Genomic DNA, 23,826 nt, shown 5'->3' on the forward strand with positions numbered 1-23,826 from the left:
ATGAACAGCAGTACTCAGGCTGTCACTCAACACCTGCTGACATACAAATATAAAAGGAGGGTAAATACATTGCCACATCTGCTCCATTTCCACCATAATGAAGTAAGAGCACTAGTGTTACACTCTGCACCATCTACTTCTAATTATTATTATGCAGACTTACTAAATGTGACAGTCCTTTCCATCAACTGCTGCAAAGAATATTTCCAAACTACCTTTCTTAATTTAGTTCACACATTTTTTTTCCCATTTACATACTGTACATTATAACCAAAGGCTTTCATTTATAAAATATTATACAAACAAAACTTATAATTATTATAATAATAATAAAACTGTAATTACAAAACCAATAGCTAACCCAATTCCACACACACGAAAATAAAGATCTAACAATAATAATCACTTACACTCAGACTCTCACCTCTCTGCTTGCACACACACCCACTCACTCACTCACTCTCTCACTCACTCACTCACAGAGGCAGAACAGATCTAAAATTCACCCTGAACAACATTATAACAAATCAAGTTCATTCTTTCCACTAATTATTATAAGCATCATAATGTGAAACAAAGGCAACAAAGAGGAGGCAACACAATCCTGATTTTCACTTTACATAAATATCATTGAGCAAAAAAGAAAATTACATTAGTATATGGATACTTAACGATTTCTTGACAAATTTGGGTGAACAAGTCCCCCAGAGCCATCAGACTGAAAAAAAATAAATAATATAAAAAAAAAATAATTATAACATTGGGTTCTACACATTTCTGAGGCATCTTCACGCTCCACAAGATTTGCTGATATGTAGATGTTCTGTACTCCAAGCAGACTGTTCACTCATAAAGAATGTGTCATTTGTAATGTCACAACAGCATACAACTATACCTACTATGTACAGCTCCACTCCTGAATTTTTACATTCCACCCATGCCAAAGTAATGCATTTAAAGTACAATGTACCATTCTTCAGAATAGCTGTCTTGGTGAGGAATTCAGTGATAACAGAGAGGATGGAGTTCAAAAGTATATGTAGTTATGTGTTCTCGTGCCATTACGAAAGACACCTGACGCGGGGTTAGGTAGGATGTGACACAAAGGCATAAAGTAAATATTGTTAAACCAAGAAAGGCACTGCTCCACATGTTTGGCCAAACCACACTGACCAAAGCTGGATGAGAGCACTACATGCACAGCTCTTTAATGGTCTCCTCCACTCACATGTAAACACATTACTACTTCGTACATCAGACTTATGTACATAATTACAACACAGAACAAATTCCTAAACTTTCCAACAGCTGCTTTCTATCTAGCTTAGTTTAAAATTCCCACATGAAATCAATCCATGTAAATCCTAAGCATTCATGGATAATATATATAAACTTATTTTGCTTTACATGTGACTATAAATATACATGCACTTTATTTGAGAAGTGAGTTCTTTGTGAGGAAATAAAGCTAAAAAGTACAGAACTTGCAACCAATTCAAAAATGTAAATTATGATGAAAATTGCACCTACATTACTCTTTCCCCTTAAACATGTCACAGATCTTTCCTCTGGACTTCTGTTCTGCCCATGTTTAGAGATGCATAAAAGACTATACAACTGAAAGATCATGTTCAGTTCTAAAATGGTGTTCAACAAGATCCACTTCACTGTTTGGAACTTCATTATCATCTTGTGTTGGCATTCTACTCTGCTTACAATGAGAAACAGAAGTTTGATGATATACACTGCTGATCATTCTGTTTTATTCACTTCAACTCAATAAATGCAATGGCTATCTTTAATGAATGAGATTTTTACTTCTTCATAACTGTAAGGGAGGGATTACTCACATCAACAAGTAGCTGTTTCCTTGTTATTAAGCCACAGTGTGCTTTAAGTTACTTGCTTCCATCACTCATCACCAGTAGTTCCATACCACAAAACATTTACTAAATACTTACAGCATTCTGCACATGCAGTAATAAAACAAAACTAGAACACAAAGGTGCAGCACAACAAGGAAAACATGACAGAAAAGTATCAAAAGATTAAACAGGAAGCTGTTCTTAACCCTGTAGAAATATCATTTGGTATACACACACACACACACACACACACACACACACACACACACACACACACACACACACACACACACACACACACACACAGGTGCAAGATTAAGCCAAAACAAAAGACTGAGAAGATAATGAGCATGCAGTCCAAGACAAAACAGTTCCGTCAGTTTGATAAGAAAGGGAGCAGTGAAGTGAAAGGAAAATCAGTCTCTGGACAGTTTCCATGAGGATGACAAAACACAGGACACATGAATGAATAACTGGCACAAGACTGATAACAAATAACAAATGCATTTTTATTTTTTAAATAATTCTCTCTTCCATGCAAATACAATGAAACATCCAATAAACAGAAACACAAAATATATATCTGTAAACATTAACAATTGGAGCACAAAACAAACTGCAAAACAATTTAACTCTAGCTAAAATACTTAAATAATTTCAAATGTTTACCCTTGAGACTAGTTAGATCATCATGGCTACAATAAAGTAACCAAGAGGATGATGAAATATTTACTGTATTTTCAGGTGTATTATCACAAAATCAAGACTTAAAGGCATTAGATGCATGACCTTCATTACCTGGGATGCATGATCATTCAGAAATCCTTTATGGTATAAAATACATCTTATACACCAAAAAATACAGCATATAATTCAGTGAATTAGTAATGCAGACCAATTCCTGTGAGTAAGGTCCAGCAACAATGCTTGGGCCAAAATGCACATCACCACCAGTGTGTTATCTCTTTCAATAACATATGCACACCACTGTTTGTTCAAAATAGAAAACTTATCATTATACATATCACATTCTGATGCATTAAAGACAGCATAACAAAAATGCCAAACTGCAAAACATATACACCTCGCACACACAGTCAACTAATTTTTAAAGCATGCACATCACAACAGGTATTTTTCAAAACCAAATCTTCCTCTCAGAATGCATAAGCTCAGGAAAATCTTTAGCAGTTTGTATGAACCATAGCATAAATCTGTTATTACTGTATAAAAAGGGTCACTAGTAGCCTTGCAGAGTGATTATACAGTCGGGCACAGCATCAGTCAGACACATCAAGAAAATGTACAGTATTGCTTCAGTCTTCAATCTTCAATAAAAAAAATGTGCACTGCCTCTGCATCTTTCCATGAACATTGCAAGGTCCCAGGCTACATATTCTTCATTATTCCCTTCAAGTAGTATGCATCATTTTAGTTAATAGCGACCAGCGCTACATGTATGCAGTGCTGAACCTGACAAGCACTGTTAAAGTTATGAGGAACTCATTAATAAGAATACAATACACAGTAAACTCTCCAATCTGCCAGACACAAAGCTTGTGACAAAACTCTCTCCACGAGTGGCATCTAAACCCTCACCACTGGCCTGTCACCCTTCAATTATTGCCAGCCAAGTGTTGTCACTTCTTCAGAAACTAATAACAGGTTTAATTTCTGCTGAATAAAACCTTTTAACATGGTCATTCTGGGTTTTGGACAGGACTTGACAGCACTAATTACTTGCCAAATGCAGGATTTACTGAGTTATTGTAGACAAGGGGGTCACACATGTATGAAAACCTGCCTATAATCTTAGATCAATGAATGTGTGAAAAACTGAGAAGAACCAACAAACTCTATGTAGATATTAATCTAATAATGATAAAGGATCATAATACATTTCATACAAGCATATTTTTGCCACACCAAAAAAATGTAATATAAACTAAGATAGATATATCCTTTACATGTACAAACATAAGAACCAATATGTAGTTAACACTTAAATCAAGCTGAACAATATACAAGTATAAACAAAATCAATGAAATAATAACACCACTCTTGATTTCAGCAATCAACAAAACAAATACTTACCATCACTCTCTGGAGGACTTACAAAACCATACAAAATTAGATATTAATGACATCAGCATTCATGTACTTGAATTATCACCCGGATGAGGCAACCCAACACTCATGATAAATACATGCTCTAATATACACCCATCTACTTGCCTGGTTCCTTGTAATGCAAAGAATGTTACATCCTGACAAACTGATATGGTATTAATGTAATTCTGAGCAAATGCAGTGGCAAGGGTTGCACCTTCACAATGATATTTGTGAAGTACACAGGAGGGTCACAGTCTATGCATATTTTTTACAGTACACATCTTTGTACCCTAAAGTTTGTATCCTATGACAGAAAATTAATAGCTGTAAAAAAGATTTTGATTTCTTTCAGCTTAGTAATGAATATCATGTTTCCAATGTTGAAAACACACAAGACATCAACTATGTTCTTGCAGTTGCTGCACTAATCTCATTTTTAACATCATCACCAAATATCAAAATACTTAATACTGAAGGAGAATTTTCCAGTATTCATTTCCCTCTTGTGTTCTGGTTATGGTCACTGATGGCCATTTTTAATGGCTGCAGCAATAAGGCAGAGCAAAAAATCAATGGCATTAATCTGAGTGCCAGAGTTCTGTCTTAAACCTGATGCATCAGGACACTTCACAGAGGCCACTTGGCAGGAAAGCTCCCTCCCACAGAGCCAGGCAGCCAACACACTGCTTCCTCTTGACAGTCACTGCTCCTACTACTTCAATTCCATCAGAGCATATGAGTGAGTTTTTCATTCTGAATCTGATAGTAGCAAGCCTGGAACAAAAACAGAATGCATTCAATAAAAGACAGTTAGCCAATATGATACAGATCTATCTATCTATATGCCAGGCTGGCAATACCACACACTGTGGCCAAGACAAGATGCCATACGCTCACATACACATCACTCATACTCTTAGCCCTGTTGACCCCTGGTGGAAAGGGACAATGTCATTGCTGGGGCTGAGAATACTGCCACTGCATTCCCTACATAATGTACAGGGCAACTAAAAGGGAAAAAATGAGGGGATAGAACACCCCATTTCTGTATAGTGACCTACAGACAGACATTAAAATCCCAATGCTTGATACCCTAATCACTACATATATGTAATGCAAACCAGAAATACAGAATAGAATCAATAAACTATGATTCCTGGTCCACAAAACCCCAGGGAAGGAAAACAAAAGGCAGACACACTGACCCTGAGTGTAGTGAACATGATGCCCAGCTCTCCATGCTGCATGTGGGGCTCCAGCAGGTCATCCACCAGCTGGATCTCGGCTCCCAGGTGCTGGATGCGGGAGCGCACCACCACATACTGGAAAACTGGGAACAGGTCATCCATGCTCCACAAGTAGTTGCTCCCCAGCTTGGCCATGACAGCCTGCAACACACAACATGCAGGTTAGCAACAAATGTATACCACTGCAGAATCTGAACCATGACCTAGCAATCTCAAGATCCAAAATTATTGCAAAACAGAAATTTTACACATGAATTGGGTATAAAAAGTGTGAAAGAGTCACTACACAGAGATTATCAGCAGACTTTTAGCATTACAGAATCTGAACCTTGACCTGGCAAATTCAATATCCAGAACTATTACAAAGCAGAATATATACACATGAATTATGAGTAAAAAGTCTTAAATAATACTCTCAAATAACTATATGAAATTACTGGAATCCACATAATTATCATAAAGATATGTACATACAAAGAATGTCTATTAAATATCTATATGAAGGTATAGTGCAGCTTCCAGTGTGGCCTTGCCTTGCTAACTAGTTGGAAAGTACTGTGGATGAGGTTAAGCTTGTCTCTGGGACTGAATGATGTTGACAGCATCTGAAGAGTCTCAATGGCCTCAGTAAAGTGTTGATCTTTCAGGGTGCCCAGAGTCCGGCTAGACTCAACTAAGCTGGCACCCTCAGGCAGCCAAAATTTCCTGAAAATATTACAAAAACTTGTAAATCTCTCTCTCTAACAGGCAAGAAGAGCCATCATCACATCAAATATTTATAAACTTTCCAAAATATCACAAAACTTATCAACACGATAAAATGCCACATTCAACATCCTGTGCATTCTATGTATGCTGATCTCAACTCCATCAGAATCATACATATACAAGTCACCTCAGAGAAAGAAGTTGCAGGCAAACAAAACACAACAATAAGGCAACAGATGATGAACAGCCACAGTGATAAAGTGACACTTACACATCCACCCCAAGGAAGGTCATGAGAGCAGTGTCTGGCTGTTTGTTCCATTTGAGAAGTCGCCGCCAGTACTCCTCATCCTTGTGCTGATGCTGCAGCACATACAGGGTAGACAGTGGGGAGTAGACGTGAGGCAGCAGCCAGGGATGGATCACGAAGGCAGGAGTCACCACACTAACAAGAAAAATTAGTTGTTTCAACTTCTCATTCCTTCTATGTAATTTGTCCAACTTATCCCAAATGGAAGGACATCTTATTGTTGTTTGGACTCATACATACACACATACATACACTAAAATACCAATTCAAATTTAAGCTATACTCAAGCACTTTGTCTAGAATCAACCAGCTCAAAGTGTTCATGCACCCAAGAGGCTCCAACTTACATCTCCTCCTGTTCCTCATCACCTGGCTCCAGCAGAACACTCTCTGACTCGGGGGGCAGAACAGGGAACAACACACGTACCAACTGATAAAGCCTTGAGGTGAAGGATCGAACCTGCAAACAAGGAACCATTACAGCTGATCTTGCATGTGAGATGGCATCATGTTAGGTCTATCTGTCTGTATACCAGGCTGGCAACTGCACACAGGATGGCCCAGACAAGGCACCACACACATCATGCATACTTTTAGCCCCATTAGCCAATGGTGGAAAGCGAACCATCCTATAAAGAAGTACAGGAAATAATATGAGACTTCCTCCCAACATGGCAAATACCTCTCTCTCTCTCTCTCTCTCTCTCTCTCTCTCTCTCTCTCTCTCTCTCTCTCTCTCCAAATGCACACATCTCAATAAGTATTCTGCTTTCACCACAAACCTAAACCTCAGCATTTCTTTTCCTCTTTTAAACCAGTACCAACACCAACACTTACTCCTTACTAAACCAATACAAGTATTAATGTTTTCCTTCCTCCCTCCACTGATATCATGGCCCTCAATATTCCCTTCCTTTGTTCACCACAAAGACTGACCTCCTGGACAGCATAAGGCAGGAGGCGGGAGTGAGCCACCACTCCCCCATATGTGGCACGGAAGGCATCAACAAGGGACAGCAACAACTGGCCCAGCGGGTGAAGTCGATTTCCAAAAGCCTGAAATGTGTCATTGGTTATCTCTCTTCATGTGGACAAACACTTCCTTACAATGTGCTCCATACCAAGACTTTAACTGCTGATGGTCCTGCTAATTGGATGATTCTGTTTTTACACTTAACCCTCAAACTTCCAGCATGCATCACGGGTACCTACATGGAGTTTGACATACCTTCTTGAACTATACTACAAGTTCTATCGAAAGTTAATAATATATCAAGCAGGGGAATACACACCTTGCCTAGGTAGGTGTGAATCTCCATGAAAAATTGGTAGGTGAGTTCATCCCTTGCGTCTGGGATACGATCAATGCCATCCAGCAGATCCAGTGAGCCTCCATGCCGCTGGGATGCCTGCTTCTCCGACTCGAGTCTCTTGGCCAGCGTCTCCCACACCTGCTGAAGCCAAGGGGTGATTATGGTCAGTTGGGACAAGGCTCTCTCCTTTCACTACATTCTGCTCACTGGTGTGTAATCTTTCAGTGGCAGCAGTAATGATCTGATGGACTGTGGTATTCAGGGTGATTCATATCTTAGTTTATAGATATATACATGCACTCGTGTATTTTAGGTGAAAACTTTTGAAAATACCTGAGAAAGCTACATGTAATACAAAGCTATAAATGAAAGGATGCAAAAATATTCATTTCCCAAAGCTTGTCTCCTACAGGATGCCACAGGTGTTTTCCCATCAATGGTAGTGAGCAAGCCACATGTGAAGGTAAAAACAAAACAGTGCACAGCCATACAGAAAGAATACCTGAAAACCTAAGCCACAATAAAACCCCAATCTTTACACACAATGCCAGGGAGAAGGAAAAGATCACCACCTGAATGCTGGAGAGCTCAATTTTATGCTTATGTGGTTGCCACATTACCATGGCTGATACAGTGTCAAAGAATTTCAAGCAGCGGCTCAGAAAGCTTCTCTTCTTTCTATGTGACTATGTAAATCAAAAGAGATATAGAGATGTTATGAGTTCCATTATTTGGTTGCTGATGTGAAATGTTTTGTGTCATGTCAATACATACATTCACACACCAAAAAAATATAGAAATAAAATAAATTGATAAATAAGAATAAAGCATAATAATACACAAAGCACAAGATAAAAATAAAAACATGAAAAGTAATGACTTAATAAAAGAGACATGATTTTCCAAAACAAAATTACTTTCACTTGTTACTTATACATGAAGACAAACAAGGGACTCATGAAATGTTCTGATGAGATAAGAAGAGTGACGGAGGACAATGCTGTGTGCTGACCTTGATGGTGGTGATGTCAGTGCCAGTAAATAAGCCCAGCTGCTCCTGGCACTGTCTCACTACAGCAGTCCACTTCTGGTCAGCATGGACACTAAACTTTCCAAAAGATCTGCAACAGAGAAAAGTGATGGTGCTTAGTCCTTATTCACTACAAAGGAAGCTCCTTTCTCTACACTCATCCTTTTCACGTCATCTTCAACAGCCCAAGTTTTGCTAACATCACCTACTTTTAAAATGCAAAAAGATAACAGCTTACACGGTCCTTGATATCAAAGGCAACTCACTTGGGAACATTGTCTTCATCTGGGGAACCAATGCCTTTCTGAAGGACACCATTAATCTTTATGCCATCCTCCCAGTTGCCAGTGAAGGTGCCCTCAATAGTATCACCACTTGGGTAATGCAGGCTGCCCTTTCCAGCAAAGGTTCCTCCCATGCCCAGCTCTCCCTCAAAGTAGGTCTTGTCCTCAAACATCATCAAGCCACAACCCTGTATGAAAGAATGAAAACTGTGTTTACATTTCTCTTGAATGAAAAAAACAAACAAACAAGTCAATGATTTATACAATTAGCAACACTTGAGGATACATAACAGAACAAGAACTGCAGCTACTGTTGGTGAGGAAATGAGATGGTGAATCAGACAGGGAATAAAAGATGCTCATTCTTGAGAAGCATAACAGTAACACAAGGAATCCTACTCACTGTTAATTTGTTCTGGTGAAAGTTGCCTTCATAGTAGACACCATTCATAGTTACCACCATGCCTGGCCCATGACGCACATTGTTCTGCCACGTACCCATGTATTTCTCTCCTGCAATGACACACCAATAAAACCCAAACACTTAATATGTACTAAGTCACTACATAAATTAAAGCAGATGTTAATGGAATTTGTACACATACATTTACTGAAAATGCATGTGCATAGACACACACACACACACATAATCACAACAAAATACAACAAAACACCAACTTGATTAATGTAAGATCTTATTTGTCAACTAAAATGTTTGGAAACTCTAGAATGACCTGAACAAAGTGGTTAAGAAAAGCTGGAAGAGAGAAAATATTGGTGGTAAGAAAATGGAGAGTAGAGTTTGAGAATCAGATAGAAAGGTATAAGTTTTTATAAACCTTTGGCTATTTCATCCAGGACACCATAGCCGTGCTTCACCCCACTGCTCCACTCCCCAGTGTAGATGGAGGCAGCCTGGGAACTGAATCGACCCTTCTTCAGCTCCCCGTGGCCGTGTGGCTGGCTCTCCTTCAGGTTCCCAATATACACATCCTTGTTGGCGTATCTGAAGCAAGGATGACTGGATCTGTTACATATGCTGTAAGGAAAACCTGAGTGTGTATGTGTGTGTGTATATGTATAGTGCTGGACATCTATCAGGGAATAAGATGTCTGCTTTGGAATTATCTATCCAATGTCCAATCTATCCAATATGTCCTTACTGTAATATCTGGAGAAAGGATAGGACAACTGGATCTGTTACTCAGGCCATGAAGAAAACTTAGGTGTGTATATGTATCAGGGAATATGACAAGTCTGTTTTGGAATGATCAACCACTTTCATCTATATTTAAATTTGTGCATCATATCTAAAAAGCAGGACCTATAAAGTTCATGACATAATTCACAAATCAACAAATGTCTGCATGTGCTGTATTCTTTCAATTACAACAGGGACTGATGTCGGCAGATGAATGATCCGAGTTACTAGTAGCATAGATAAAGAGCCACTCACTCTTGCCTCCAGTTTTTCCAGGCCTTCCAGTTCTTCCAGGTGCCCATTTACATATATCTCTCCACTCATGGTGCCACTAATTCCAAAGCATCACCACTCACCTGATGATACCTTTCCCCTCCAGCTTTCCATTTTTCCAGGTGCCCTCGTAGATGTTGACACCGCCTCCTGTGGGCACCTCCAGCCGTCCTGAGCCATGGTACACGTTCTGCCGGAACTGTCCCTCATAGCGGCGGCCATCCCCCCACACCATGGTTCCCTCTCCATGCAGCTTGCCACACACCCACTGGCCTGCACCACATCACCCAATGAGAGGCATTCATTTCACAGCAGTAATCCCTAACACTCTCTTTTATCATATTTTCACATTCTAAGTCTTGATTTGAGTATACATGTAATGATATACATCCAAAACTATTTAAGGTCTCTTTCCTCAAGTTTATGATTCAGAGATGTTCATGGAATGTCTCTCTCTTCTGCACTCTTCTTGTCTCTTGTTTATTCTGTCTCTTGTAACATCACACACCCTTGCCGCAAGAAACTTTTTATATATATATCTTTCCCTGTGCAGCAAAGAATTAACATCTCTATGATTAGCACATTCATTTATCCCCCCACCCTTTTCTTTTCCTGATCAAAACTGAGCAATAATTGACTTGGATAGCTGAATACAGTTTGTTGGATAAGGAACAACAATCTCAAAACATGAAAAAAATAAATAAATAAATAAATAAATAAATAAGTAAATAAAATAAAATAAAATCACATTCTGAGGCCCTGAAACACACCTGAGTAAGTGGCATCTTTATATAAGGGATTCTTGGTGAAGGTGAAGGAGGCATTCCGAACCAGGGGGGCAGACCTGGGCAGGGATGTTAATGTTCCTCCTGACTCCTCTGATTTATCAACAGCCCTCTTGATGCCTTCCTGCAGCACATACATCCACTGGTTCTTGTCCCCACTAGAAGGGCATGTGAGAGTGAGGGTTTCTTCTGGTAGGGTGATGTAGATTCCATGCTGCAGAAAAGAAGCATATACTGGTGGCAGTTTTTCTTTTATAATCTTTATTGATTGTGGACAAGAAAGTATTGTGTTTCTATAGTACACCAGTAAGCTACAAATGACCAGACTGGGGTTCAATTTGAGCACTACCAGAAAGTGCTTGGCCTGCCCAGTCACTCAATCTTCCCTGCTGAGTAGTCAATACATGGGTACCTTGAAATATCTAGTATAGATAGGTATTAAACTTAATTCCAGTAAAGTGAGGGCAGAAATACTTTCTCTTCTATGTCAGAAGCCAAGGTGTTAAAAAGAGTGGTGTGAATGAGTGTGAATGTGAAAATTGTGAGCCTTGTCTTCTTGGCTATCCTCCTTTTTGAGCAAGGCAGCCTTGGTATATTATGTATGTATTAAACTTAATGTGACATAACCAATAATGGAGCCTTTGCAACTAGCTAGAGGTTAAAGCAGCCAGGAGGTGGAATTCATAACTAAATTAGTGATCAGCACACAGAAACAGCAATGGCACACCTGTACATTGGGAGCATTGGAAACTGCCTCCACCCACATGGTGTTGAGGTTGTATGTGGAGAAAGTGGAGTACTGGATGTGCACCAAGATGTCCGTCAGCAACACAAAGGAGTGGGAGGAAAAGCGGCCAGCATTGTGTACATTTATGGGATGTGTCCTTGACTCTCGCAGCATCCTTCTGGAGGGAGTGCTCAGAGCCTCCACCATCTTGAAGCTGCATGTCTCCCAAAAGTTCTTGGTGTCCTCAGCCTCAAGCTGAAAAAAATTAAAGGACTATACTCATGTTTCAAGACACTTATCCTCCAATTTTGGATGATCCTTTTAACCTTTCTAAAGGGACTGACACCTCAGTGAGCCTTTTTTTCACTTTTTGTTTCCCTGGGCCATTACCTAGGGCAACTCACCACAGCCCTGTCTATATGATAAGACAACAAGAAATTTTATTACAGGGTCCCCTGCAAGCAGCAAGACTTATTTCAACTCTTTTCAAGATTCCACTATTCAAGACTCACACCCTCATTTCACTAAGAGTACTCCAATACCAAGCATGCAACGCCTCTTATGAATAATGAACATGTCTGCAGTCTCAATGAACCTAACCACACCCAGCTCACCAGGTTCTTGTGTGCAGTGATGGACAGCTGCCTCCAGTGGGCATGAGCAACCCTGATCTTGTCCAGAGTGAAGGGAGAATAGTAGTTCTCACCATCAGACTTCATGGTCTGCAGGAAGCTCTCATACTCATGGATGTGCTGCAGTGGTCTCAGGATCAAGTAGGAGAAGAGATCACTGGGGTTGCGACGCTTCTCCTCCGGCACCGAGGATGCAAATACTGTCTGGCACTTCTCCAGGACAGCAGTGGCCTCCTTGGTGGTGATGGTGAGACCACTCATGGCCACAGCATCACACACCAGCTTCATGTACCTCTGATAGATGGACTTATGCTCTTCCACCTGTAAAGAGACATGACTAAAGGGGTTGCTCTCATAAAAATAACTATGAATAATAATTTGCATGTTCCAGAAAACTATGAATATAATACCTGTTACTTCTTGTATATTACACAATCCCTTAAACAACAATAAGTAACTTCTCTTCAAGAATGAATATTGTCATACATAACATACAACATACTGAGGCCTATGTAAAAAACTGTTTGTTATGAAGACAAAAGGCACACTCAGCACCCAAACAGTGCCTGACCTGCACAAGAAGTAGAGCCCAGCATGCACCACCAATCCACCATATACGTGTGTAATGTATCATAACAGTTACACAATCCTGCCACAAGAGACCACAAATACTTTCTACCACATCAAGAAAGGTAAAGCAAAATTTAGTGCTGTAAGAAACCAGACATGCAACACAGCAACATCCTGTGGAGGCCCTGAGGTGACCAGAGCTGCCCACCTGTCTGATGATGGGGATGGCAGCGGTGACATCTGCAGCTTGATCATCCAGCAGGTCACTGAGGCTACTGGCCACTGCCTGAGTCACATCCAGGTATGCCTCCAGCAGTTGTTGTTTGGTCTGGTGCATCTGGTTATTGTCTACACACAGACACACACACATACACACGCAGAAATACATTTAATTCACATATCTATCTGTTTATGAAGATACTATACAATATATTCATATGTCCACCTTAACATAAACAGAATTTAAACACTAATCATTCAGTACAGCATATAAAGTAAAAAGATATTACTGACTTATTCAACTGGCCCAAACTTTGCCCCCACCTGAGGCTGCATTTCCTGTCCCTGAAGAAGAGGAGCTGGTGTCTTTCTGTGAGGTGGAGGAGGAGGGGGAGGAAGAGGTGCCCTTGGTGCTGGAGGAACAAGAGGACAAGAAAGGCCGCACCACATGTTGCACCACAGCCTTCAGCAGACTCAGGAAAGTGGTCTCACTCTTCACAAACTTCACCACCTATTCAAACAAATGGAGGCTACAGTCAGGCATCAAATTCCTCGTTCCAAGCTGGGCTCCTCTATTCTCCTTTACTTCTCATGCACCATCCAATCTTTGAGAAATGTCCAGTTGTATAAAAAAACTAATATGTTGCCATGTATCTAAGATGGTACATGTAGTCTTCAGCCAATATGATACCTGCTTATCCCAGTAATCTTTTAACCCAATAACCCTTTCCCATATATGTAAGTGGGACAGCATCCAAGAAATAAACATAATAGTGGAGTCCAATTACATACATCAAAGACAACAACTCACAGAGGTGAAATAAGATGACTGACAAAAAGTATTATGCTCACATAAGCATCTTTCACTCACAGTCGCCTGTGCCAGCATTACCTGTGGATGCATCTCGTCTGTGGTGCAGACAACACTGTCACACTGACACAACACTGACCGGCAGTGCACTGTAGCATCACCCACAGGAATCTGCTGAACTTTTGCTTCATCTTCATTCCTGCAGAAGTGACATGATTATACACGTCTATGACACTGTACGGCTTCTATATCAAAGCATCAAATGGTAATAAGAGAAAACTAAATCTGCTAATATGAAAACAAAATATCATGAATGCTTTCCAGCTCCCAGAAAAACAGTGATGAGATACAAGATCTATCAGGTAGTGAGACTAGTCAGCTGTTTATTAATTCCTTACTATTTCTATTAAATTTCAAACATTATAAGACCCCTGCTAAAACCCTTCTGCAAACTGAAAGACATACTAAAACATACACACAAACACACACAGTAAGTACTTGAGTTTGCCTTAAAGAATCACTAAGTAAAGACTACATACCTGAGCTTGCCTATGTAGTAAGTAAGACCATCTACTGTGATAACAATGAGGTAGTTGTCCCCCGAGGCCAAATCCCGCACCAGCAAACCACCACCTTCCTCAGGCACGTCCAGTCTCCTTGGACTCATGATGGAGGACGCTGCAGTACTCATTTTGTTCGGGGACTTGCTGGGAGACTTGCTGGGGGAAGGGGCACTGCTGGAGGTTGAGGCAGTAGTGGTGTTGGGACCTCCCTGCCCACCTGAGTTGTCGCCCCAAACCCAAACCTGGAAGAATATTGCACACTCAAAACAAACTGATTGCCATGAATACACATTAAAAGCTCTATGTGTTTTTTTATGTTTGTTTGTTTGTTTGTTTTCACTCCATCATGTTGCTGCCTTGAAGATTACAGGACAGTGAAATGGCTTGTGATATGAACACCTCCCATAATGGTGTAAAATATGCTGGGATATTACTGACAAAATAAAGATATTACTGATTGCTTTTCAAAGGCAATAAAAACAAAGCTGCAATTTCAAAACAAAATACAGCCAATCACATGAGTAACTTTGCTTCAAACAAATATTTATGTAAACAGTGTTGCAAACAAAGTAGCACAAAAAGCAGACAAGTCACAAGACGCAGGACTCCACTAAATACTCACACGAGGTGAGTCTGAAAGAGAAAATTCTGATGTACAGTATTCCCTACAACCCTACAAGTAAACACAGAAGAGATGCCTTCTGTGTGTCACTAGTTCACACAGATTGTGATGACTGACTACAAGTGACATTACTGAAATAACTACAAGATGAAAAATTCAAGTAAATACCTGTGCCTCTAACCACTAAAGGCCCCCACTTCAGGAAAATGTACAACAGCATATGCACACTTCCATACATTGCCACTGTTCTTATTAGCGTGCAATACAAAACACGCGTCTGGAAATGCCTCGTGCAAGCAGAGCCTAGAGGTGTGGTCAAATGAACCTTCTTCCTCTAAATTCCCAACTCCTGCCTCCTTCCTCCTAACTCCTACTCCAGAACTCTTCCTTCCCAACTTTTACTGCAGAATCCAGAATGAGGAACATTCATGAACAAATATATATATATATATATATATATATATATATATATATATATATATATATATATATATATATATATATATATATATATATATATATATATATATATATATATATATATATATATATATATATATATATATATATATATATAAAATACAGAAAGATTAATCATCAGTGTACTTGAGTGAGATTCTAAAAATTTAATTTCTGCTACTGACAAGTTTCACTCCTGACACTCTACTAGTGTGTTTGTTAATAATGGTAAACAACACCTCAATCAGTGAGCATGCAGCAGCCATGCTTAACAACACTGGGCAATAGTATGGCATAGTAATTATTTGCCAATAATTATTTGCTGCAAGCAACCATCACTGTCATCTTGGCATACACCTCTGGCAGAAGCAAACCAATGTTAATGTAACCAGCATAAATCTGCAAGATCTGGACTTGGTGTGTCTGTGAATGCCATGTGAAACACTACCTTAGATAATAATAGTGAAGTGTCTAATAATCTCCATCACTATCTACTTCACTTATGGGTAGCTTTTCTTCTCTAAGAGAAAATAAAGCTCAGATTTACTCTAAATCTTTAAGAAAAATATATCATTCTTCCATACTTTCAATGAAAAATAAAGAAAACTAATCCTTCCGTCAAGTGTGAATGAAGCACATACGTAATATGCACCTCACAGTAGTGCATGTGATGCATTGTAGCCCACTAACCTGCTACATGGACACACTTGACCCAAATTACTATTTAGCTACACTCCCTCACTTCCCGCACACAAGACCAGGTCAACATGCAGTTATTAGTTTGCAATACCAGTACCAACAGAACACTAGCAGCTGACACAAGGGACTACAACGCATTATTCTCTGAAGAGTCATCTCAACAAAGTCCAAAGTCCTCTGGTCCTGCATTCCTGCTCCATCACACATACGTCCACAACTAAAATATAATGTGTTCTCACTGCTTAAGTCAATGAGGGTATTTAGCAACACACGTCTATGACATCTTAAAAAATTTAACAATGTAATGTTCTAAAACACAGTGAAAAATGACTCTTTACAAACGATGAGTCTGAGCACTGGTGATGGAGAGGAGCTGAGAGGGACACAAGGACTTCTGAGTTATGACAAGAATGAGGGAGGAACCTTCCAATACGATGGCCTATGGGACTTTGGCTCGGCTGTGGCCACATCAACATCATCTTTAGTATCTTTCTGGTTCCATATATATACCTAGAAAATAAATAAAGCAAATCATTAAAAGAAACAAATCCTAAATCACTATGAATCACATAAATCACATCACAGTTTGGTCAAGTTCTGGTATTACATCATCATCATCTCTCAGTATCTTTCTGGCTCCATGTATAGCTCTAGAAAATAAATAAAGGAAATCATTAGAGAAAACTGATTATCAATTATCAGATACAATACAGCATGATCATGTAAAAGATTAAGCTTGACCCTCACATCTTGCTTCTCACCAATATCAGCATAACCAAGATTTTCAGCAAGCAATGTATACGGTCAACTATCAATAACACCATCATTGTCAGTAGTCCCATCTTCTACACTAAGCTAGATGGGAAAAAAAATTACAAGGAATAAGAAATAACTAAGATACTCACAGGTTCATTTGTCTGTGAAAAGCACACCACTTCGTCTTCAGCCAGTCAGGACTCCAGTAAATCCTTCCCTTTCTTTTCTTCAACAAATGTTATGTACATCCCAATACCTACCAGTTTCTCTTGCCTTACTCTGTTGCTGTCTGCAGTTCACAAAAGCACCTAACCTTCACACAGTCTGTACTGGTCCTCATGCTAAATAATCTATCATCATTTAATTTAACATTCTTATTTTTCAGTACCTTTTCAAGCAGTGCATGATCTCTGACATTCACCCTCCTCATGTCTTCCTCCACACATCCTCACCAAGTCTTCTTCAATCTTCCCACTGGTCTCCTCACAGCTACCACCAACAGTGATGCTCTTCTAAGTATTATATGATAAGCACCACCACTAATACCCCAGCACTGTACAAGAAGCAGAGGCGAGGCAGCACCACCCACACTTACCTGCCCGTCAATGGTGAGTGCTGCAGTGTGATGAGTGCCACACACCACCTTGGTCACTCCCATGTGGTTGAGAGTGGTGATGCAGGTGGGTGTTGATCGGTGGCTCAGGTCACCCAGACCCAACTGTCCTTTGCTGGCTGACCCCCACGCCCACACCTGCAAACACAGACATACCAGTTACTGCTTTGTATTTTATTCTACAAAGAATCTGGCAAGGGCCATAAAAAATGAGAAAACAGTCTATTAAATATGACACTCCTAAAAAATTAAGAGGGTTATTTTAAAAGTCTGTTGATTAAGTTTTGAAGGAGATTTGATATTACTATACAGGATGTGAATTACATTACTTAACTTCATGCTACTACTTGGTAACTGGAGAGGTCCACTGTAAGAGGTATGATCTACTCAAATCTAGCACATGCAATGAATCTTTCCCAAGCATAATTTCATACATGCAACATTCCCAGTGTTTAAAATGAACTGATAGAAATAACTGCTTGTTCAATCTAACTTTCCCCAACATACAAGATTTGTCTTTCTACCCCAGTAAAAAAGAAGAAAAACAAACATCTTCTATGATCTACACTGGTTCTAATACTGTCACTGTGCAAAGCTATCTTGTTCACCTATCCCCATTGGCAGCCCTCCTATATGTGTCTGCAATGCCTGGTACAGTACAGCTGCTCCTCTCCTCCCACTGTCACCTTTCACCACTCCTCACACAGGCCTCAATTGCCTCACCTCTGTGTTCAGGATGTGGCGTCCCCCGTCAATGATAAGGCTGGTGTTCTTGGCGACCTGCTCCGGGCCTTTCTCCACAGCAAACATTCCATCTCTGCTGATCTTTGGATAACTGATGCCACCTGACCCAGTGCGCGAGTGAGTCTTTTTGCGGGAGAGTTCATCCGACAGGCGGCGTGGAAGACTGTTGCACTCGTATGAATCACTCTTGCTCATCTTTGGTGTGGGAACTTTGGTATACAGAGAATCCAATGGGAACGGGTCAGAGTCTGGGGTGAGATCCGGAAGTTCCCCGTCTGCACACTCACTACTGCTGAAGTGCCGGGACAACTGACCCACCTTGTCGCTCACAGTCCTCACTCCTGTGGCTACCAGACTTGCAGCACTGTTGGCAGCACTGGCCACATTCTCCTTTATCAGTTCTGTGGCACTGTCTATGTGGTACTTGTTGATGCGGTCAGCATCTGGAGCACCACACTCCCCTGGATCCACATTGGTGGTCATCCAGGACAGCTGGCGGGAGATGAACTGCCTGGCAGCATCTGCATTGATGAACAGACTGCTGCCGGGACCCCCAGAGCTTCCCTTCCGCCTCGTGCCATCCTCACTGCCATCCGCCTCATCCTCTCCACAGTCTACCACCTCAAAGTCACTGCCAACGCTCTGCTTGTGCTGCCGGGCCATCTCTCTCAGCTCGATGCCCGAGTGAGACTCCACAGGCGTGTTGAGAGCTGTGCCATTGCATGATGCCTCCCCTGAAGTGGGGTCAAGATCGTCTGCCACACAGTCAGACGACTCCCCATCCTCGTGGAAGGCACTGTTTCTGGAGGAGCGGCCGTCCATGTTGACGCTACTTGGGGCCGGGGAGAGCAGGTCGGAGCGGTGGTCATGGCTGCCATAATCCTTCCTCACGGCCAGGCCAAGCGGACACTTCTCAAACCCATCATCAGCCTCCTCAAAGAGCACCCGGTCTCCGGTCTCCCGGCGACACTGCTCACAGGACCTCACGAAGGAGTCATAGTCTGGGATGTGGTCACCATCAGCTGAGGGGTCGGAATGTACTGGGGGCAGCGCCTCCACTAGCGCCACAGTGAAGTAAGCCCCTGCCTCCACCTGCAGCACCCGCCGCCCCTTGAAGAAGTCCACACGGGCCGGGTTGGTGATCTCATTCTCTGTCTTGTTGGTGAACAAGCCTGCGGAGGGAGTGTTCACTGAGGCCTTCATGCATCACACCAATAGTTATAGCCATCAATGAAAACTTAGAGGATATATAGAATAATCACAGTTATAAATGAAAACTGACAAGACATATACAATAACTGAATGAAAACTGGGAGGATATATATGAAGTCATACATTACAGAATATAGAAACAAAAGAAACTTGTACTCTGTAATAGCAAAGTTGTACCCATATACAAGCCCACCAGCACCAATGAGAGATTCCCCAATTAGCTGCCTCACCCAAAGCTGGTCCGCATCCTTGAACCCAAATTTCATCCTGGGCACTGAGGAAGAGGATGTGATCGGTGCCGGCTGCCACTGCCCGCACCCTCACCTTCCTGCCCTTCTCTTCTTGGCCGTGGGTGCAGGTCTTCTTGGGCTCCAGTACTGGCAAGGATCGCACCTCTCCCCCTGCCAAGTCCCGAGTGAACACCTCTCCTGCATCCGTCACAAATACCACCTGGCCTCTGTAGACAGCTGCATCTCGCACACACCGGCTTCCCAACTCAACCTGCACCACATCAAACCATGGCTTGGTATTGCTGGGTACTCTCTTTTACAGTTTAAGGGAATGTTCCTAAAGAAAGGTAATTTTAAAGACATATATATATATATATATATATATATATATATATATATATATATATATATATATATATATATATATATATATATATATATATATATATATATATATATATATATATATATATATGAGACTGTGATGTCCTTTTTAAGCAATACAATAGCTTTTGTCAGTAGGACATGTATGTGTTTTGTGTGTGTGAATATAACTATACAACAAAATATTACATAACAGATCCCAGTACCTGCTTAAGGCTGCCTCGTTCATGGCCTGTGTACTGGCCAATGTACAGCCTTCCTCCCGCTGTGACAAAGACTGTGGTGTCATGAGAGGCAGCAACCCGGATCACTGTTTCTGTGGGCACGATGAGCATGTTCCTGGGGTCACCTCCCCGCCACCCATGCGTAGCTACCATCATACACTGCAATGGTCACAAGAAGAACTATTGGTGCCTCATCTAATGTCATAAGGGGAGCTATTGGTGCCTCATCTAATGTCACACGGAGAGCTATTGGTGCCTCATCTAATGTATTCTTCTGCTTCTTCCTTTGCTATTTATTTATTTGGTGTTATTCCTATCCATTGCACATTCTTCTGTTGCATCAAGTGTGGCACTTGGCAAAGACAAAACAATAAGAATACAGACAGAGCTGAGTGCACTTCCAGCTTGAAGATCAGCAAAAAAATAAATAAATAAATGAAAAATAAATGGAGATTGATATCAGTAATGTCTGTACAAAGGCAGTCCCCCCAAAAAAAAAGAAAGAAAAGAAAAAATCCAAGGTCAGTTCAATTCTTGAGATGATTTTCTACTTTCACAAAACATTCCAACAGTGAAGAAAAGGCCAGGAAGAGACTCAAGATAATTACCAAGAAAATAATATGGGTAAAATAAGGAAGAGAGACTAACCTTACAAAAGATCATTAATACAACTAATCAGGAACACTGTGAGGAGGAGACACTCATCAGGCAGCCTGTGTTTACCAGACTGACATAGCAATCCCTACTACTGTCTGCCTTATCAGCTCTATGAGGAGAGATTACATGCCTGACACACTTCACTGAGATAAACAAACATATGCACATCCTCACTGCACAGAGGTCACCTAATCTTTTACAATAATATATCTTCTTGAACAAATATTGCCCTTAATTTTTTCTTTTTTTTTTTAAGTATGAGTTATCAATCCACCTCCATGAAAATTTTTTTTTTCTTCTTATTCAGTTATTTCAAGGCAAGGAAAGCTCCTACATTGCTTAACTAGAAAGACTGTACATATAGTTATTCTAAATGGATATCAAATTCTCTACAAGCTTAACAGATTCACACAAGCCTCAATGAGTTAGCACACCATCATGTCTTATTCCTTCCATTCATCTTGTCCATATTTATAAGTGGTTTTTGCCATTGCCTCTCAAACTGCTTCCATTACCTATATGTAAACACCAATACCAACTTTCTCATGATCTTACCCCTTCCATCATTTCTTTCTCCTTACTCAGCACTTAAGCCATTCCTTTTCACACTGTTTCCTTTTGATATATGTATAAACCAATCACTGGCTGGGTACATACATTAATGTACATTGGATGATGTGTCAAAACAGTGCAAACATTAAAGACTGAATGAACGAACAAAAATAACAATGGTTCAATTATCACCAGGAGTTGCACACTTCAAGCACAATGCAAGACATTGAGGTTAAACATATGAGTGAAGTGTTTCAACTTCTAGACCAGTTGCGAAAATATGATCAGTGCACATAGAAAGAAAAAAAAAAGTATTATATGAAAAAATAACAATAGTTCAATTACCAGGAGTCACACTCCTCCAACACAGAGCAGGAAATGGAAGCTAAACAGGAAAGCAACGTGTCTCACCCTCCAGACCAGTTCACGTAAGCAATTCTGGGCAGTACACATGTGAATGAATCACTGAGTCAGAGAGGCGAGTCAGGAAAGGTGAGTCAAGGCCACTCACTCACTGCGCCTTGTCATGTCGTTTCACTCACTGCCTCACTCACTCATCTCACACCACGCATAGCAACCTTTCACAAGTACCTGTCAGCTGGCGTACTACATAAAAGTAAATCACCTGAATATGTGAGACATGGAGGAAGAGAGAGAGAGAGAAGAGAGAGAAGAGAAGAGAGCGAGGTTGACAAACAGCCTCCTCCCGTCCTCCTCTTCCTCGCCCCGCACTTTTTGTTGCCCCTCACCATATTCAGGAAATTTTAATAATAACATTAATCACAACTATATAAATGGTAATAAATATTCCCGATTCAACTTTAGTTTAATTAAGTATACATTAGACGGTTTGGTAAGGTTGATAAGTAATACGTGACTGATAGTGGTAATATAATGGGATGCTTGCACCCTCATGATAATCAGAACTTTCACATTCAGTTTATCCACGGTCCTCCTCATTAGTAGAAACCGAATGGATGCCTGGCTAGTAAGTCTAATTAGCATACACTTTATTTTTGTATTATTTCTGTTGCGCTTATATGGTAGTTGAATAATAAGGTTTGTGGTTGGGGCCCCAATAACTCGCACAAAGGGTGAGTAAGTTTTGGTGCTCAGTTATGACTCATTATTCATGTTTTCATGCTTCATATTCCACAAACAACAGAGTAATAGTAATTAACAAATGTTAATGTTGATAATACGTCAGATGTATAAATATAAAAATCACACACTGGAGGAGGCAGTAGACACCTGCCAAAACGATAATTACTCCCGGTGAGGTCTAAAGCACTGTTCAGGGGGTGCTGTGAACTTATCATTAAACCCAGCTGTGACCTCACTGAACGTTTCCCTTTGTGTTTCACAACACAAGGGGGCAGTCACAGCCTGCCCTCTAAAGACAACTCTCTTCCTCCACACAAAACTACAAGCACCTAATAACACACATACCCTTCACTCAAAAATTTTAAAATCATCATGGCGACTCCTACACCAGCCTCGGAGTCCCCATCTGGGGAGGGGACCATAAATGTCCCCAGGTCGGACTGCCTTTCTGTCGACGACCCTAAGTGTCTTGACACCCCCCCTCAACTTTTTCTTCATTAACTTCTGCAACATTCGCGGTCTAAGATTTAATTTTCAATCTGTAGAACACCACCTCTCCTCTTCTAAACCTCATCTTCTTTTCCTCACTGAAACTCAGGTGTCTGAGGCAACGGACAGTAGCCCCTTTTCTGTTCCCTCCTACTTTCTCTATCCTCATTTTTTATCCAAAGCTGAATGCTGCGTTTATGTGCGCAGTGACTTAACCTGCTCTCGTGCCCACGCTCTTGAATCTTCCGAGTTTTCCACCATCTGGCTACGACTACAGAGTCACTCTCATACTAAATTCATCTGTGCTGTATACCTCTCACCTAACTCCTTTGATTATAAGAAATTCTTTGACTACTTAACTTCCAAAGTGGAGCACATTCTGACCCTCTTCCCTTTTGCAGAGATCTCCATTCTTGGAGACTTCAATGTT

General features: G+C 40.7%; 2 protein-coding genes across 11 annotated transcripts in view; one reads left to right on the forward strand and one right to left on the reverse strand.

The window, feature by feature from the left end:
* LOC135106597 (annexin B9-like) overlaps positions 1 to 10,914 on the forward strand; it is a 21,766-nt gene extending 10,852 nt beyond the window's left edge. For 3 of the 4 annotated variants that reach the window (XM_064015864.1, XM_064015866.1, XM_064015867.1), the window contains 2 exons: positions 9,770 to 9,911; positions 10,467 to 10,914. The gene's annotated coding sequence lies outside the window, so the exon portion shown is untranslated. Of the gene's footprint in view, positions 1 to 9,728; positions 9,912 to 10,466 lie in introns of all 4 variants that reach the window. The other variant, XM_064015865.1, reaches the window with a different exon arrangement.
* Positions 1 to 22,536, reverse strand: part of LOC135106595 (alsin-like) — a 23,622-nt gene extending 1,086 nt beyond the window's left edge. Inside the window, exons 1-25 of one of the 7 annotated variants that reach the window (XM_064015859.1) lie at positions 22,429 to 22,536; positions 20,577 to 20,753; positions 19,987 to 20,257; positions 18,524 to 19,716; positions 17,783 to 17,938; positions 16,855 to 16,941; positions 14,628 to 14,893; positions 14,149 to 14,287; positions 13,602 to 13,788; positions 13,267 to 13,406; positions 12,471 to 12,809; positions 11,857 to 12,111; positions 11,115 to 11,343; positions 10,428 to 10,617; positions 9,710 to 9,876; positions 9,274 to 9,383; positions 8,853 to 9,058; positions 8,569 to 8,677; positions 7,536 to 7,697; positions 7,180 to 7,299; positions 6,591 to 6,703; positions 6,205 to 6,378; positions 5,759 to 5,930; positions 5,184 to 5,366; positions 1 to 4,752 (exon numbers count right to left, since the gene is read on the reverse strand). The exon at positions 1 to 4,752 is cut by the window's left edge and continues 1,086 nt beyond it. In XM_064015859.1, the coding sequence (XP_063871929.1) occupies positions 4,705 to 4,752; positions 5,184 to 5,366; positions 5,759 to 5,930; positions 6,205 to 6,378; positions 6,591 to 6,703; positions 7,180 to 7,299; positions 7,536 to 7,697; positions 8,569 to 8,677; positions 8,853 to 9,058; positions 9,274 to 9,383; positions 9,710 to 9,876; positions 10,428 to 10,617; positions 11,115 to 11,343; positions 11,857 to 12,111; positions 12,471 to 12,809; positions 13,267 to 13,406; positions 13,602 to 13,788; positions 14,149 to 14,287; positions 14,628 to 14,893; positions 16,855 to 16,941; positions 17,783 to 17,938; positions 18,524 to 19,716; positions 19,987 to 20,257; positions 20,577 to 20,750 (5,190 nt within the window). In that variant the 5' untranslated portion in view covers positions 20,751 to 20,753; positions 22,429 to 22,536 and the 3' untranslated portion in view covers positions 1 to 4,704. Of the gene's footprint in view, positions 4,753 to 5,183; positions 5,367 to 5,758; positions 5,931 to 6,204; positions 6,379 to 6,590; positions 6,704 to 7,179; positions 7,300 to 7,535; positions 7,698 to 8,568; positions 8,678 to 8,852; positions 9,059 to 9,273; positions 9,384 to 9,709; positions 9,877 to 10,427; positions 10,618 to 11,114; positions 11,344 to 11,856; positions 12,112 to 12,470; positions 12,810 to 13,266; positions 13,407 to 13,601; positions 13,789 to 14,148; positions 14,288 to 14,627; positions 14,894 to 16,854; positions 16,942 to 17,782; positions 17,939 to 18,523; positions 19,717 to 19,986; positions 20,258 to 20,576; positions 20,754 to 21,242; positions 21,374 to 22,148; positions 22,373 to 22,428 lie in introns of those variants that run through there. The other 6 variants (XM_064015857.1, XM_064015856.1, XM_064015855.1 and 3 more) reach the window with 6 other exon arrangements.
* Between the last annotated feature and the right edge of the window lie 1,290 nt (positions 22,537 to 23,826).

This window comes from Scylla paramamosain, chromosome 13, assembly GCF_035594125.1.
Source record: "Scylla paramamosain isolate STU-SP2022 chromosome 13, ASM3559412v1, whole genome shotgun sequence".
Lineage (NCBI taxonomy): Eukaryota > Metazoa > Arthropoda > Malacostraca > Decapoda > Portunidae > Scylla > Scylla paramamosain.